Genomic DNA, 17,682 nt, shown 5'->3' on the forward strand with positions numbered 1-17,682 from the left:
AGCGTGTGTGTGTGCGTTCCCCTCTCTAACTCCGCCCCCTGCCCCCCAGGTGTCCAGGCAGTCAGGTGGCGGTGTCGGACGCGGCCTCAGGGCAGGAGCGCTGCGTCCCGTCGCCATGTCTACCGTCGTCATGCCGCAACGGGGGCGTGTGCACGCCCCTGTCCCCGGAGAGCTACCGCTGCCGCTGCCAGGCCGGGTTCAGAGGTCAGCGCTGTGAGGTCGGCCAGGTCAAAGGTCACCTGCTGGCCACCCTCAGCCCCAGCTCCATCCTGGCCATCAGCATGTGTCTACTGGTGTTCTTTGGTGAGGAAAATATTTGATTAAACTGAACGAGAATAAGATACAATTTTATTTGTTGCGTGTTTAACATTTTCACCTGACGTTAGATTCACCAAATCTTCGTCAGTGTCCTAAGACTCGAGCCATATCATTGAAAGAGCTAATACAGGTATGGCGTGTTTCCATCGGAGGGTGCAGTTCGTTTCGGTTCGGTTCGCAAAGGTGCCGCACGGACCGCGTTTCCATCACCAAAAGTAGACGTGACCCGGACTGAGCCGTACTGAGCATTACTCATCTCGCACTCGTCTCGCAGTACTCCTCCGTTGGGGTGCTGAGACGCCTGAAAGGGTGCCGGCAAGTTCGAGCTATACACACCCTCCGTTGATTGGTCGACAGAATCGTCACTTCCAGGCGACATGGGGATAAAAACAAACAAACATTACCCGCAAGGTATTATTCTGGACAATGGACATGTTGCGCAAAACTTTTGCTAAGGGCGAACAAGGAGGTTGGGACGTTTCAAAACTGTTGCTGGACGACTTCCATGGTAGCTCTTGGTTTAATGTGTGGCGTTCCTCTTTTCCATTATTTTTATTGAGCAGGCTACACTGTGTCACGCTGCTATGATGTCACAATGTTTACGTAGCTTGCTGCGATCGACAGCCGGCCTACCATTAGGGTACTATCGGCGGTGGAAACGCGACCTCGGAACTGAGCTGGGCTATACCGCCTCCTCACTACCGGACTGAGGCAAACCGAACCGAACCGCACCCTCCGGTGGAAATGCGCCATTATATACTGCATATTTACAGCCTAGATGACAGAAGAAGATCCCCATCTAAAAATCATGCATTCATAGTCACTTTCATATTCTTGTTTGTTCAAATGTAAATGTCTCTTGTCCGTATTTCAACGTGTATTTGAATGTTTGTGTGTTTGTGCGTGTGTGTGTGTGTGTGTGTCTGCAGCCGTGCTGGTGGCAGTGACGGTGTGGAACCAGAAGGGGAGCCGCAGTAAGTTCCGGAAGAGAGGAGTCTACCACATCCCCGCCGAGCACGCCAGCTGGGAGGACATCAGAGAGAACATCCTCAACTACAACGAGGAGGGAGGAGGCGAGCAGGACCAGGTACACACAGGCACACATGCTCTCACACACACACACACACACACATGGGCACACACACATGGGCACACACACACAGGCACACGCACAAGCACACAATCACACAGTGCAATACATTGTCTTTGAATTTTATACCACTGGAGGGTGCTGTTTTTAAATGTAATGAAAAGGTATTTCCCTATAAGAGGACAGTGCCAAGTATCCATAAGATTGCTGATACTGAGAAATAGAGTTCAAGGTTCCAGGCCTCTGAAAATAAGTATGGGACCCAATTGAGTAGCAGCTTAATGCTATCTGGCTTAAAAACAAAAACAAATTCTTACTCCCAATTCTTACTTCTTACTTGTCTTAAACTTACAACTGCTTAAAAATTTTGTAACAAACTAAATACAAATGATTTATTGGTTCCCTCATCCCTGTCTGTTCCTTTCAGAATGCATACGACATCACAGAGCTGAAACGTCCGCTATGTTCCAGTCTGTCCCAATCCTCCTCATGCACCACAGCCCCCCTCATCAAGTCCTACCATGGCTCCCAAGAGGAGGTGCACCCCTCTGGCTCCTCATGCAGCTCCGGGGCCCCTTACCTTAGCATTCCCAATCATCATCACCACCACCAGCACCATCATCACCACCACTCTGGCAACGCTAACTATGCCGCAGAGGCTAATGATGCTAGCTACGCAAACGGTCAACAATGTGCTAACCCTGGTACTCCAATTAATGTGGACGGCGAGACACGCGACGCCGTGGGATTCACCGACGCCCTCCTGGCTAAGTCGCACTCCCAGGTGGACTTCAAGAACTACGTAGCCCGCATCATCTGGGAGGCAGACAATGACGGGGAAGCTTGCCCGCTGGACGCATACCACGTGTGGTGTGTGGAAGGCGCAGGCTCATCGGTCGGAAGCCTGAGCTCACTGGGGTCAGCCGCCTCTGTAAATCGCCCAGGAGACCAAGGGGACGAGGCTGGGTTCGGGCACGACAGGCTTTCTCGCTGGGGCCCCAAGTTCCAGGCTCTGAGCACCATGTACGACCGTCCCCAGCTAGAGCTCTCGTACAGAGATGCAGTGAGCTACATGCACCGAAGCCACAGCCAGGACCTCCTTCCTCATCCACGTTAGGATTGCCGGAACATAGCGCCACACTCAAAAAAAGACCCACACAGATTCACAAAAACATACACACACACACACACACACACACACACACACACACACACACACACACACACACACACACACACACACACACACACACACACACACACACACACACACACACACACACACACACACGCACACAGCCTATACACAACTCTGGCCCTTGACTGCCATCACTCATTAGCACATCAGTGACCCTGTGGAGATCCTATGTAGCACAATTACACTACTTTGCTATGACAAGTCGTTCTGTTCTATCTCTTTAACTGGTGCCATCCAAGGAAGGAATCAACCGGGTACAGGAAAATGATTACAGCAGGTGTGAAGGCTAGCCAACCGTTTAAATGTAGTTTCCTGTTGATTGGGGCACTATATTCCTGTCTGGACATGCACTCTGGACACCTGTTTATTTGCATAAAGGTTTCGACTTGTTTTCTATGACGAGGATAACTGACAATACAGGAAACTCTGACGTATAGCGAGGAGATTCAATGCTTGGGGTTATGAGGCCCTTTAATTGAGATCTGTTTGCAGGAAGCACACTGAGACTGGCTTCAAGTCTGCGTGAGATCATGTACCAGCTTTACATTGTTGGAGGGGTAACCAATATATGAAAATGAAACAGTTATTTATTGGGGTTCATTGTTATCTTTAAAGAGATGTACCATATTTATATTTTTGTTGTCAGGTGGTTCAAACATGCACATCACACACACTGCCTCTCCACAATGACACATCATACAAGGTACAGATGCTTTGTGCCGTTTTGTATTATGAGATTAAGGTTAGAAGAATTATGTTTATGTGTGTGTTTATGGTATAATGCAGAACGATCATAACTTTAGATTCTCTATTGACAAGCTTCAAAGTCCTATTGTTATATATTTTTTGCAAATTCACCCCTGACAAGTTCTGTGTCTTCTGCACAGCCACAAACACTCACCTGCTGTTCATATCCCCTCCACTGGTACTATTCTGTAAAGGCTCTGACCGCGGTCCATTATGCACATTTGATGCATATTCTGTTGATTGTCCGATTGCAGTGGGAAGTTGCAGTTGATGGATCATTTCAAGGTGTAATTGATATATTGTATGTATTACTAAGTCATGCAAACAGCTATGATTCACAGGATGTAGATTGTTAGTCAATACATCGTGACCTCTGTTATCCCGATAGCAGATCCAAGCGAATTGATTGACACGACCACCACTGGTGGAACAGTGTGTGGAATGTCATCATCGCCCTCTGATTATGAGCAGTGATGAATAATAGACCAGCTGAGATTGCATTTATTTTGCTGAGTGAGTTGGACCAGTCAACTGTACCCGCACTCACAAAAAAGAACCCCTACATCAAAAAGGTTTCATTTTAGCAGTGGCTAATATATTTCATTTCTGACCAACCAGTTTCAACAAAATGTACCAGCCAAACCAGAGTTTACTACCGGATAGCACATGCCAAATTCAGTGCTAGAGCGCAAAGTCCATTACCAAAACATTATTAACCAGCTTTTCATCTGATGATGTGATAAAAAGAAACCCAACTTATATAATTGCTCTCTGTGTTCGATGTCCCTTTTGTGTTGTCATGACAACGTTTAATGAATGTATTGTTTATAAGTCGATGGGGGAAAGAGTGATTCACAAAAAGTGTTTAAAGAGTTTAATGGTGAAAAGAACAATGTTAATGAAAAAAATAATCATGTTCAAATGAAGGTAATCATTCCAAAATATAGTTCATGGATTTATATCATAACAAGCACTGGTACCCCAGAACAACTCATCGAACTGTCATTTAATGGCAGTTTATTGTTTGAAGGCTATTTTACAAAAATAACTTTGAATATTTAGACAGTAAGTGCTTCATAGACATCTAAAGATCATATGTTTACCCCTGAACCTTAAATCTTAGAGCGTCCCTTAAAAGGACTTGTGCAGAAAGCTATGCATCCAAATTAACCTACACGGGTGTTTTATAAACCTCTTTTCAACTTCAAGAAATGTTTGTGTTTTAAAGCTCTGATGGCTCTTGGTAGCTGCTGATGTTGCTTAACGGTAATGTCATTGTTTTATTAAGATGTGAAGCTGTGTTTGTGTTGATGTGTGTAGAAATCTCTCACACACACATATACACAATATAAATAAAAAATAAAAAACCCTTTTTTTGCACCCCAGCAAGCCAGTGTTAAAATGGACTGAATAGTCGCGATGTGGTTATGTATGATATTATGTATATATGTACCTTTTATAGCTACCTAACATGGAATATTCCTTTTCTATATGAATTTTAATAAAATAATCTTCCCCAATTTAATACATTGTGTGAGTGTAAGTTATTGGGGCTACAAGTGTGTTGGTGTGTGTGTGTGTGTGTGTGTGTGTGTGTGTGTGTGTGTGTGTGTGTGTGTGTGTGTGTGTGTGTGTGTGTGTGTGTGTGTGTGTGTGTGTGTGTTTGCGCGCGCCCCCGGATGTGTGTGTGGTTCCTGCATGTCGGTTTGCGTAAGTGTGTGCATGTTACCCCAAGCTTGCTGCATCTATACATACACCACATTGCTTTGTCTTTGACCTATATTTTCTCTTTGTGAAATGAGGGGTCTGCACAATGCAAGGAAGTTCAACCAAACCAGTGTCTTAATAAAGGCTATTGAGGAAAACAGTGTTTTCATTCTACGACCAAAATAATATAGAATAAACCTTAATTATTCATAAGAAGGTATTTATTGTAGATCAGTATCTTCTAGACCATAGGTCAACCGTTCCCAACCTATAAACTAAATAAGATCACATTTTTTTTATAAATAAATACAATTGTATGTGTGTTTTCCCTGAAAGGCATTTGTTTACCTTATTTAGCTTAGATATTTTATTTGAATTATGTACTGAATATGTTCCATAAATATGTAAGGGTAAAAGTAAAACAGAGGAAACATATGGGGCCATTACGCAACAAGTTTATGCTGGTGGTTTAGAGCTGGGGGTGGATTAGGGTATAGGGGTCAGAGAGAGGAGAAAGAGAACAAGAGAGAGTGAGCGTGAGTGTGTGTGTGTGTGTGTGTGTGTGTGTGTGTGTGTGTGTGTGTGTGTGTGTGTGTGTGTGTGTGTGTGTGTGTGTGTGTGTGCTTGTGTGCGTGTGTGCGCGTGTGCGTGTGTGTGTGTGTGTGTGTGTGTGTGTGTGTGTGTGTGTGTGTGTGTGTGTGTGTGTGTGTGCATTTGTGTTTAAAAAACGCGGGCATTTCAGGGAGGGGGCAACGCTCTCTCAGAGAGCAACACAATAACTTGTGTCTGTAGGAAGGGGGGAACGTGGGGGTTTGGGGGTGGTCTCAGGGGGTCTCAGGATGAGGAAGGGTCTGGCTATACTCCCCCCCCCAACACACACACACACACACACACTCACTGCCACCGCTTCTGTCTCCAACCGGCCTCTATACACACACAAACACACATATGCACACACACCAAATAAACACATGCAGTTAAACAAGAAAAACAAGCACACACACACACACACACACACTTTATATGAAGATACACAAATAAACACACACCCTCACACTCCTTCTATCACTTGCAAATACACAAGCCCATAGGCGAGGACACGCACACACTATAAAACAACCACATGCATCTGACACTATTTTACCTTTGTTTGTGTTTGTGTGTATGCATGTGTGTATGTGTGTGTGTGTGTGTGTGTGTGTGTGTGTGTGTGTGTGTGTGTGTGTGTGTGTGTGTGTGTGTGTGTGTGTGTGAGTGTGTGTGTGTGTGTGTGTGTGTGTGTGTGTATGTGTGTGTGTGTGTGTGTGTGTGTGTGTGTGTGTGTGTGTGTGTGTGTGTGTGTGTGTGTGTGTGTGTGTGTGTGTGTGTGTCTGTGTGTGTGTTAGGGCACCTTCTAACCTACTGCTTTCCCGCCAGTAATAAAGGGAAATGATCAAACAAACTGAGATGGTGGAAGGTTTGTCACGCAGGAGTGATAAAGATGTTTCTCTGAGCTCTGTCCATAGGAGAGCCAAATCTCCCCGACTTGTCTTGAAGCTAACAGTAACAATGAGAGTCGACCTAATGCCCGGTTGTGCTGCAGTACAACTCTATACTACTGGTGCTTTTCTCCAATGCTTTTTATTCAGCATTAAAACATGATGGATGTTGCAGAAACCCACTTTTCATATGTTGTCTGTGGTGTGAGCCCTTGGGATTTCAGTTTGCTGAATAACACTGTTAAGGCTCTCAAAGTGTTAAAATAATAGGACACAGGAAACAACAGATAGACCTTTATATAAGAATCAAGTTGTAATTGTTGACGTAAAATGTATTTTTGGGGTTTTGTGTATCTTTCAATGCATGTGTATCTTTGAAGGCATTTTAACAATTTAAGACTTTATCTGGTATCAACAGCACATAATTTTTTGGGCCAACTTCTGGCCTTCACCTACTGACTTCCTGGAGGCCCTGTGGTAGACAGCAGCATGACAGGGCTGGAGATGTTGAAGTTAACACATATCCCATTGTGGTACGTTCAGTTAACATGGAAAGCGGTTAGACAGATCTATAGAGCTCATGTATATCCGCAGCCCTGTGGGAGAGGGGACCCCTTTCTTTCCTTTTGGGTCCTCAAATGTTCCGTATCTCTTAGCATACAGGTGTGAATAAAGTATTAAAAGGGATCTGCATACAAACACGAGTAGGACCACACCTGTGGGCTTCATTAAAATTGAAGACCCCCATCCCCCCCTTCAACCCCATGACTGGCATACACTGCATGACAAAGGAATACCCTCTTTAACACCATCTAAAGGCCGAAACCTGATTCTGTGGGCAGTAGGTTTAAGCAGCACAGGAACACACTGAAACTCATCCTTTTAAATTATGCGAGACACTTTCCTTTGTGCAAACCCAACCTTAAAAAAAACTGTCTTTGAGCCAGATAGTTTGTTCAATTTATATTTTATTTCATTAAAATATGACAAATGTTGAGGAAAAAATAATTACTGTATTTACAAATACACAATTTGTAATCTACATACAGTTGACATTGTTCTTTGTTCACTGTAGTCCATACAGGGTTTGCAGACTCCAGTCAAGGGGGGTCTGGCCAGCTGGCCGAGCTTCAACCAAGTGGGATCAGCATGTTTAAGGCACCTTGAACTGGCTCGCCAAGGCGGACATTTTAACACCTAAACTAGTCAAACGTATGTCTGATCTTCACACACACATCATGTGGCGCCAACTACAAGGGAATCATAAATAGTGTTTGCCTTTGGCAATGATTAGGAAAGAAACAAAAATTAATTCATTTGTTGCCGTATTATTTCTCTTTACATATGAACATGACATTGTACAATACAAAGGCTTATAAAAATAAATACAAGAATGAATACAAACCCTAGACAAAACAGAATATTCTGCACTGTTGTAAGGCTATGCAGGTCAAGTTTCACAGGAATGCAACCCACGTTGCAACATTAAAAATTAAATTCTCAGCACCAAACTTTTGTATTTGGATGAGCAGGTAAGACTCACAACACACCTATTCTAGAAAGTTATTTCTGTCCCAAAATAAGTTAAACCTCACCCTCGCTTCAGGTCAGCAGCAGTAATCACTAAATAACATTCACTGCATTTGGTGACAAGCCATTTCAAAGCCCAGGCATTCTAGGATTTAGCTTTTCATTTCAGAGTAGTCTCTGAATCATTTAGTTCATACCATCAAGTCCTCAACAAACTCATTTCACCAAAGCAAAACGGCACCGGTTGAGTCCTTGAACTGTGCATCGGTGAAAGAACCACTTCAATTTCAAACTTTCAAACTGAAAATGTCTGAACTGAACTGACACCATGGCCTGCCGCATTGGCACTGAAAAGGATTTGAGCAGTAACCTTCTCCATTCACACTAATGGGCTCCAGTGGCAATACAGTTGTTTTCTTTCATGCCATTTAAAGCAGGGCAATAAGTATTTGTCCTTGGCCGCTTTCCGCGCTTGTATTTTGCAGTTTGTGGATAATAATTGGCTCAGCTGCCATGAGGCAGGTAAATTAACAATAATAACTGTCGGTCAAAGGGTCAAATATGGTTTATCCATAGGCCCATCTGAAGTATAATCATATAAAGAAGTGAAAAAATAGTGAATTTAGAAGGCAGGTATAAATGTACTACCCACACATTACACAGCTCATATGCAACCAGAATTTATCCTTTTGGTCTTTGTGAGAATTTTGCATCTGCTAAATGCCCTCAATGCGAATGAGAGAAGGGGCTGTCTCTCTAATTGTATCGTGCAATCTAGCCTCTAGTCGTACTGTATAACGAATTCAGGGATTGGTTGGTTTCTCTGTGCTGCTGGGTGGGGTCAAGAGGAGATCTATGGAGACGGGCGACTGGTGGCAGTCTGTGGTGTCGATCTGTCTCTCCTGGGCGTCTTTCTGCAAGAAGAGATGATCATGGTCAGACATACCAAGCACATGTAACAGTCACACCCTTTCCACAACAAAATGCATTCTGACGATTCTAAATTGTCCAATTAAAACGGTTGGCCACCTTTGGACCTGCATACGGGAGTGGTTACAAGTTGAAAGCGTTTTTAGCGGAGGTCTTACCAGGAGATCGAGGTAATCGACGTGAGTCTGGATGTTGTGCCGGTCGTCAGACTTGACTTTGGTAAAGGTTTTGAGCTCGGCTTTTGGCAGCTCTCGCAGCGTGTCCATGAAGGGACGCATCCAGCTCACACACGGGCGTACGTTGTCCCATGACAGACCTGCAGGGACCGGATGGGTTTATGTTAAACGAGTCTGCGTAATGGTTTAAAGTCTTCCAACTGTACAAACAGCTCTTGATCATTTACAGTCGATCGTTTAAAACGACATTTTATGAAGACGGCATGAATCAAATAGATATAGCCATCAGATAAAGCATTAATAAACTGTTCAATTACAACACTTAGAACTACAATAAAATGGGTTGCCGTCTATTTGAAATGGAATGGTTGACAGAAAAAATAAAAACTCTTCTGGTCACACCAGACCAACGGTATGAATAAACCCAAGTGAGATAAACCATTACCTGATACTTTGTGGACCACACTGAAGTCGGAGAAGTGGTAGAAGGCAGCAGCTGCCAGGATACTGTAGGAGAAGTCCAGAGAGCTGATGTCCATGAGGCACAGGTCCAACAGCTGCACAAGACAAAAGACTAGGTTCAGATCAGCACAGCTACACGAACACATTAAGATGCTATATCTATTCAGTTTATTCAAAGTATGTTTTATTTACAGAGAAAAGTCACCATTTGTCCTGTCTATATATTGTGCCACAAGTATGGTTAACAATTTTCCAGATCTGGACGCAGAGTTATAAATTATAAATTAAGGTTATAATAAGTGTGGTTATAAATTAGCAAGTTGGATACGTTTTGGTTAGAGATACGTTGTTGGTTCGGTTGCATTGGTTAAAATAAGAATTGCAGCCGACCCTAGCCACAGGGGAGTGCATATTCATGCAATATAATCTGTGTCATCAAAGGTTTTGGGCAGTCTTTCAGACAACATGGGCATAATTCAGTTATTATATATGAGAGCTCAAATGAAACAACAGAAATCAGTTGCTTTATAGATACTGACTGGTCTAGCTAATATTCCAGTTCATGAGAAATGCAGGCACAGAACCAATTTATTGTGGCTGCGATAATAATAGTCTGCGATAATAAACGCAAACCATCTCTTGATTTCACACATTAGAGAACCGTTCAGCCATCTTGTCAGTGCGTGGCCATTACCTGTGTCATCTGTATGTAGGTGTCCTGAGAGAACTGGGGCACAAGGAAGTTCTCATCGCTCTTCTGGGCCTCCACCTGGGAGTAGAGCTTCAGCCAGGTGATGGGCGTCTCTGGACACAGCTTCCAGTCCAACGCCTGCAGAGGAGAACGACTTTCAGAATGAGAGGTCGAAGTGGGTGCTAATGCATCTAAAATATGAGTTCATACTACATGTAACACAAAATACATACAACAATACATGTGTCCCCTACCTTTAGTACGATGAGCTCCGTTCGCTGAATGTCCCACATGTCACAAGCTCCGTCCGTTACGTAGGCAAACTCATGCACCTTGGGAGGGTAGATCTCCTGCAAGAGGAAAATAGTAAGATATATATTAAAAGACTAATATAATATTATCATTCGTCTTTAAGAAGGGAGGATGTGCTGGATAGAATTTGGTCAATCAACTCTGCTGGAGACACGTTATTACATGCATAAAGGTGGCGCTAAATGTGATTTACCCATTTAACTGGCTAGTTAAAGCACACTTATTAATGGAAATAAGTTATCTTGGCAAAAAGTAAAAATTAAAAACAGGTCATATAAAAGGGGATTTTATAATGTTTGTTCTGAAACCATTCTCAAAGTGAAACAATTTGCTTTTGGTTCCCTATTTTGAGTTCCTTCTTGCCATTAGATATCCTTTCCCATTCAACAATATAAAAACGTGCAACAATAGATATGTACAATGTGTTTGTTAAAAAACGTTAATACCGTAATTGTGCTGTGCTAAAGAACCGTGAATTACCTCAATCTTGGAGGCGATGAAGAGTGCAGTGATGCCTATTAGCTGAAGGTACTCCTTGTTGACGTCGGCTTGTGTGAGCATGAAGCGGTCAAAGAAGTCCTGGGCCAAGTAGGCCGTCTGCCGGTGTAGACAGTACACCTCGCTCACCTACGCAAACAAAAAACCTATAGATCAGCTAAAAGAGCAGCATCAGCCATTTTGTAACCATTCACACCATTTTGACAAACCCTGAAATACCTTTTTCAGGGTTTTACATTTGTATGCTACAAATGTAAGCATGAAGATATAAGCCTGGAAATTTTAGTGTGTATGAATAAACACAGAATTCAAACCACTATACCTGCCTAACCATCATTTGAAAAATTTGCGACCAATCGATCATAATAGACATAAAAACCTAAATTATACTATAAATTAATGTAAAACGTCCCAAAGTAAAAAAGTAAACATTCCCAGGCTAGACATTTCCAAATGTTGTCATGTCCATCATACCTTAATTTAAAACCAGGCAGTAACCTGACTTGCTCTTTCTACCATCCATAGTTTAGTTTTTTTCTGTTTCTGTGCAGAAGTCAGCCACCCACCTCAAATAGCCAGTCTAGCAAAATGGCCCTCATCTTTGGCTGCATCTTGGGGTGCTGCTCGAGGTAGCTCTTGTCGTGGACATACTTCAGCTCTTTGTTGAGCATCTTGATCCACACGTCGTCCGAGCTGGCCCAACTGAAAAGAGTTATATATCCATTATACATTTGTATTCAATTTGTTCCACAGCGTGCCAGTTTCTTAGTATACTGTATGATTTTTTGCAAGTTATAATCACCGCTTAATGTCAGAAGCAGTTTAAAAACACCACCAAGGGTTAGGATATGGATAAAAAGATGTTTACCACTGTAAGAATTACATTGAAACACATTGCTGTATACAATGTCCCGCAGTCACTAATACAAAACACCCACCTCAGACAGGGTATAGGCGAAGGGTTGATGAAAAGGTTCTGGAAGCGGTACTGTTTGAAAGCCGACCGGTCGGCCGGTTCCTCAATCTCCTTGTGTGGCGTCTCGATGAGGATGCAGGGACTGCTGCCCTCTTCCGACCAACAATTCTTGAAAATGTAAATTAAAAAAGAACTCTTAATAATGGGCTACATAACAAAACTGCAAAACAAAGTTTTCATTCTAGGAATTACACGTGTATAACCTTGACTTTACATCAGTACTACAAAATAAAAATAACCAAATATTCGCCATATTCATAATGTACAAACAAATAAAGCTAGCTTTGAAATGCACACAATGTAGCATACACAAACCCAGCTACGCATAATATAGCAACCTAGGCCGTAAACCTGACTGTGCTAGCATACGTTTACATTTACGTACATGTCACACATCACAATAGTTGACCATATCGATTTCTCAAATGTCAACTCTCAAACTATTAGAAAAAGTTAAGCGTGCACTGCACACAGATGAAGCCATTAGCCGAGAGCCACCATACCGCGGGGCTGGGTCAAGCGCGCGCGCCGTGAAACAGATGATAACTGAACAAAAGCACACACCCAACTCCTACTTATCACATTCTCTGCACACATTACAATAGCTTGTCTAGCCTAAAAATGACGATAACGAAGGAAAGAAAGGATGACACCAACCTGTATTTCATAACTTTGTTTCTTAGCAGCAGGTTGAAGCTTCTTCTTGTTTGAAGGCTAGAGAGGGAAATAAACATAGCCAATGAGCCAACTTGAATTAAGTGCATAAACGACTCCTGTTGCCCAGGAAATTAATGAAAACGCAATGCCACGTTAAATGTGGAAATGTAAATATCCCGATGGTACAAACCTCAGATTTCCTTTTCCTTAATGTAACCGCGGTGCTCTGTTCCTGTGCGTTTTCGTCCCTGGCTTGCAATGTGAGGCGACCACTACAGTGAAACAAATAATAATTAATATCAAATAAGTAGATATAAAGCTATATTATTCCTTGGTTGTATATATGTAATATGGTTATAACAATGGCATTAACAAAAACAAAAGGTACTGTACCTGCGTCTAGACATTGTGATTGTTGTAGTTGTTGGTCCACTGAAAAGAGGAGGGAGAGGACAATTTAGAAAAGCTACTGCTAGAAAAAACAGCCCCAATGTATACAATTTTAGGAGACAGATTTAGATTACGATAGGTTAATAGGCTAAGATTGCCTGTAATAATCCAGCAGTAAATCCTTATTTTGCATGTAAGATCTAAACTAAGTAGGGTACTTAATACTTTGACCAACTAGTGGTCGCCAGACAAGATGGGGGTTGGTAGTTGTTTCCCATTTTGCGCCTAAAAATACGAGCAATTGTTCTAAATTGATCGCCCTTTCTATTAGATATTATAACAGATGAAGATCTTACCAACTCAACAACGACTTAAGTTGGTAAATATGTTCATATTAAAACTACTTTAGGTTTTCGAAACTTAAACACGCGCCAATTCGCGAGCAAAGCGGGAGGATTTCAGCCCTGCCTTGTTCTTCTTGCCTGCGCTCAGCTCACCTATGTCTATCTAAGTGATCCATACTGGAAATAACACAATATAGATCACAATGCAAATAGCCTGCAGGTCCCATAAAATATCTTTTGAACAGTGATACGTTTGAGACACTTTGGCTTACTACTACCAAGAGTACATAAAGAAAGCTAGCTTAGCCTGCAACCCCCTAGTTATGAGCTGGGGGCAGCTAACATAGCAAACTAGGCTACGTTTGAACAAAACCCATTCCAACAAATACTCAAAGACTGCATGCACACAAACCACTGCTGAAACCCAACTTAACCAGTATATCGTCTGACCAATCCACAAAATAAAACATCCGATGAAGTGATAACAGCTGGAAGTAAGTTATTGTGAACGGTAGTATTTGGATTCTTGTCATTAAATCCACAGGTTTCGTTGGATTGGATAGATCGACACGGTGTTTAATCCATATGTAATGAATCCATAGTTGTTTTCTGAAAAAGGCATTTTAGAGCATAAAATCGAGTTTCAGTCGAGGCGTCTTACCTCAGGAGCGAAGAATGAATGAATAGATCAGCTGGCGCGCCGGCGCCAATCCTTATATCGTCGCTGCGCCCCGCGAGTGCGCATGTGTGTTCCCGGTTGATTTAAACGCGCTAAAATGTTCAAATTCATATTCCGCGAACGCTAAATGCAAGCTATATAACGATTGAAACCTTCCTTGTTAATGTACACCCAATTCATTCTTTGCCAATATGATTTAGAGCGTTAGTTGTGCACGGATTAAGTGGACATTGTGCGTTTCTACATAGTATTTTGAGTGTTGAGCATATATCAGAACGAGTTTAGGGGGCGAAATGCTATTTCCCTGCTTTCCGGTTAAATTTAAAAGGCTCCGAAGACTTCCAGGAACAACGCGTCCCGAGAATATAATTGAAATAATAACCTTATCTCGCTAATTTACTTGTTTTTGGATGAAACGTAGAATGTCATTTTCTGCAGCACCGCCTGTGGGAGGAGTTTCGAATTTCTTTAGCCAATGAAAAGGAAACCTGGGGGACAACGTGCTCCACACAAAACATAAACAAACCGAACACGTGGAGCAGCTGTCAAATAAAAGGAACACCATAATGGTTCAATGCAAGTCTTTATATCTGGTTCCCTATTTTCTCAATCCGTTTTAAATAATCAAACTAACACCTCCGGGTTGGCAGTGGTTACGAAAAAAACGTTAACCATATATGTAATCTTAGTAAACTGGCAAAACAAGTTCCTCCAGACAGACCGGTCAGCAATAATAATAAAAGTTTTAAACTAACTTGCAGTAGTATGCAGGATATCACTAATATACAATTGAAAGAATGATTCTAATGCTTTATATTATATTTTCATAAAATGTTGAATACGCTTTATTGTATTGTATGCCTACAATGAGGCACTTTTGAGAAGACTCATAATAAATAGGCCTATAAAATAATACATTTTATTAAAAATGACATAAAATATAAATTCGCTACCAAACTCTCCTCAAAAAGGACCCGTTGCACGTTTTGCTCATTCTGTCCTTTTGATCAATCCGGAAAACTTGGCCTCCAACGGTGTAGCTTGCATCGCAGTGAAGTGAGTAAACCATTGTATGAGCTGGTAGAAGTGGTTTGGATTTTTTTGACCAGTTTACTTCAGGTGAAACGTGTTTTAGGGGATTTGTGACCTGCAAACATTCCATAGATCTATCTCCTCTCATACAGACAAGTTGTCGTTATCACTGTTCTATACAGTCTATAGAACCGTCTTGAAATGCATTATAACTGCTTAACAACACAGCTTGGCTAATTCTTCTTTAGTGTGGTTTTGCATGGTGTCAACGAGCGAATTGACTTGACTTTACTGCTAAACGCTGGTCCAACTGCACTTTGCTCTGCCAGGAACATCACCTTCCTGTAACACATGATGTTCTGCTCCAACTTTGTCAGTAGCATGATGCTCTTCTGGTACCGCCCACTTTAATATCTAGTTCCCTGATGCTCTTCTGGTCCAACACGTTCATGTCCAGTACCATGATATATTCTGGGATAGCTTTACTGTGATGTACTGTTCTGTGATCTACAAAAAATGTTTTTCTTGTATAGAAAGCCGCCATAGGTTTTAATATGTATCCTATACACCAAGCTTTTTAAATGGGTGCAGTCCAAATTCATAAATCTGAGGTATTTTCTCTGCCCGCCTCAGAACATGGCAACCTACAATGTAGGTTGCTCAGCAACAATTATCTCCGTTTTTGAATTGGGCAATTGGAGAAAGTTGTTTTTCAGCAAGACACTTTGAGGGTTACTTTATTAGTCTGGTCCCTGGTCTAATTGGAAGGTAGAGCTGTGTCATTGGTATACAGTGAAACTGGATGTTTAGGGTGATGGCACCAAGAGGGAGCATGCAGATCAGAACCAGAATTGAACTATGTGGGACACCATAGTGTCTGTGGGGATAAAACTCAGGCAGCTATAGCCACATCATGTAGTATAGGGCATATAGTGCATATAGTGGACAAGTAGGATCTGAACCTGTTTAAGGCCACATCAGTGATGCCAGTCTGTCAACAAGCAGAGTTGAGGTCCTAAATAAATAAGATGTAGCACCACCTTCTGCGAGCTGTGAGGTAAATGCTAAAGGTCTTCAGGAACAAATCAGGATGGAATAATAAGTGACTCAACCTCTTTCTGCAGCCTTTTCTTTCTACGTGGTGGTGGAGGTGGTTGTTTCTGCTGTGTGGACGCCAGGAGCTAGTAGGGACAGTAGGCTAATTAAAACGTAAATGAACGTACATTCTGAGTAAAGGAGGGGAGAATCTTAGAAGACTCTTCTCCAGAGGGAGGGCGGAGAGGCGCATAGTGTTGTATACTGATATTGTTTTACGGAGATGGGCTGGTCGTTCTCTGGCATAGTTCCAGGAAATGGTTTGATTAACCAAACCCCTGTGACCATTACCATTATCTAATTTTAGTCTTACCTTTCACTGTTCATTCACACATTTGTATTATTGTATTAGACTTGGATAGAGATAGACTTAACTTTATTTTGTATCTTATGCTCTATCATTGCTTTTGCAATCTGACAATGTTAATTTTCTACGACAAAGCCCTTTTTGAATCTGGGAGGAAATGGTATTAGCCTTACAAGCTGTTTCGAAAATATGCCCAATATGACATCACACGCCCACTAGTGATTTCATATGAGGCCGATTTTCGAAACGGCTTGTAAGGCTAATCACACTCACACCTGGTGGTATAATATGTCCCCTTTAACCCTAGCACATTTAATTAAGACAAATCATCTCCTTCAGTTGGTGGTTCAATGCTGGGGGGTCTCCCCTGGGCCGGAGGGAGAGGTCTCCATGCAGCTGCTCCACCTACGCTCCCATTTACACCACATATGACCACACAAAGCTCCACAACTCAGCCCACAGGCCATACAGGGGAGGTTTGTTTAGACATTTCAAATGAAAGATTGGTCCAATCTTTATATTTCTGTATTCCATATCTGAGCCAAGCTGTTGTATTTCTGCCACTGGGGTTTTAATGCTACAGAGACATTGCGGGTCAAAGTTTGGTTCATTTCATGGTCTTATGGAGCCATGGGCTAAAGATTTGTGAAGACTGAAAGTCGATTTATTTAAAAGAAGACCTAATTTAACATGAGTTCTAGTAATACAGAAAAGGCTGGCCTTCCACTGATGTAGAAGCACGTGAACCGCAGCTGTTGGGTTGGAAGCAGCAGTTAATGTGTTGGGCAAGTATGAAGCAATTCAATGTGAACCTCTGAGTTACAGCTAGGCTTGTCTTACTAGTCAAACTCCATGGCTGCCACTTGATTTTAAACACAGTGTGCAATTATTAAGGGAATGGGGGAAGGGACAACTATAGTAAAGATTCGGGGGCCCATTTACACCCAACTGATTTTTTTCAATACTTTCAATAGAAACAAACACAGGATTATGTGTATGAAAACATTTATTGTAAGTCATTCAGAGATCACATGTATTAACTGTAATAGTTTGAACATAGATGAC

The 17,682-nt window shown here is 42.2% G+C and overlaps 2 protein-coding genes across 2 annotated transcripts in view; one reads left to right on the plus strand and one right to left on the minus strand.

Annotated features, from left to right (window-relative positions):
* si:dkey-22o22.2 (neural-cadherin) overlaps positions 1 to 4,865 on the plus strand; it is a 116,907-nt gene extending 112,042 nt beyond the window's left edge. Inside the window, exons 32-34 of the mRNA XM_056601273.1 lie at positions 50 to 303; positions 1,248 to 1,405; positions 1,836 to 4,865. Of these exons, the coding sequence (XP_056457248.1) occupies positions 50 to 303; positions 1,248 to 1,405; positions 1,836 to 2,525 (1,102 nt within the window). The 3' untranslated portion in view covers positions 2,526 to 4,865. The remainder of the gene's footprint in view (positions 1 to 49; positions 304 to 1,247; positions 1,406 to 1,835) is intronic.
* A 2,629-nt stretch (positions 4,866 to 7,494) lies between these two features.
* Positions 7,495 to 14,188, minus strand: ccne2 (cyclin E2). The gene is made up of 12 exons (XM_056601279.1): positions 14,166 to 14,188; positions 13,164 to 13,202; positions 12,961 to 13,042; positions 12,771 to 12,827; positions 12,076 to 12,221; positions 11,704 to 11,839; positions 11,120 to 11,266; positions 10,582 to 10,677; positions 10,331 to 10,465; positions 9,620 to 9,731; positions 9,157 to 9,314; positions 7,495 to 8,982 (listed from the first exon to the last, which is right to left on the minus strand). The coding sequence occupies exons 2-12, from the start codon at positions 13,175 to 13,177 to the stop codon at positions 8,872 to 8,874; spliced, it is 1,194 nt and encodes a 397-aa protein (XP_056457254.1). The 5' UTR covers positions 13,178 to 13,202; positions 14,166 to 14,188; the 3' UTR covers positions 7,495 to 8,871.
* Between the last annotated feature and the right edge of the window lie 3,494 nt (positions 14,189 to 17,682).

This window comes from Gadus chalcogrammus, chromosome 11, assembly GCF_026213295.1.
Source record: "Gadus chalcogrammus isolate NIFS_2021 chromosome 11, NIFS_Gcha_1.0, whole genome shotgun sequence".
Classification (NCBI taxonomy): domain Eukaryota; kingdom Metazoa; phylum Chordata; class Actinopteri; order Gadiformes; family Gadidae; genus Gadus; species Gadus chalcogrammus.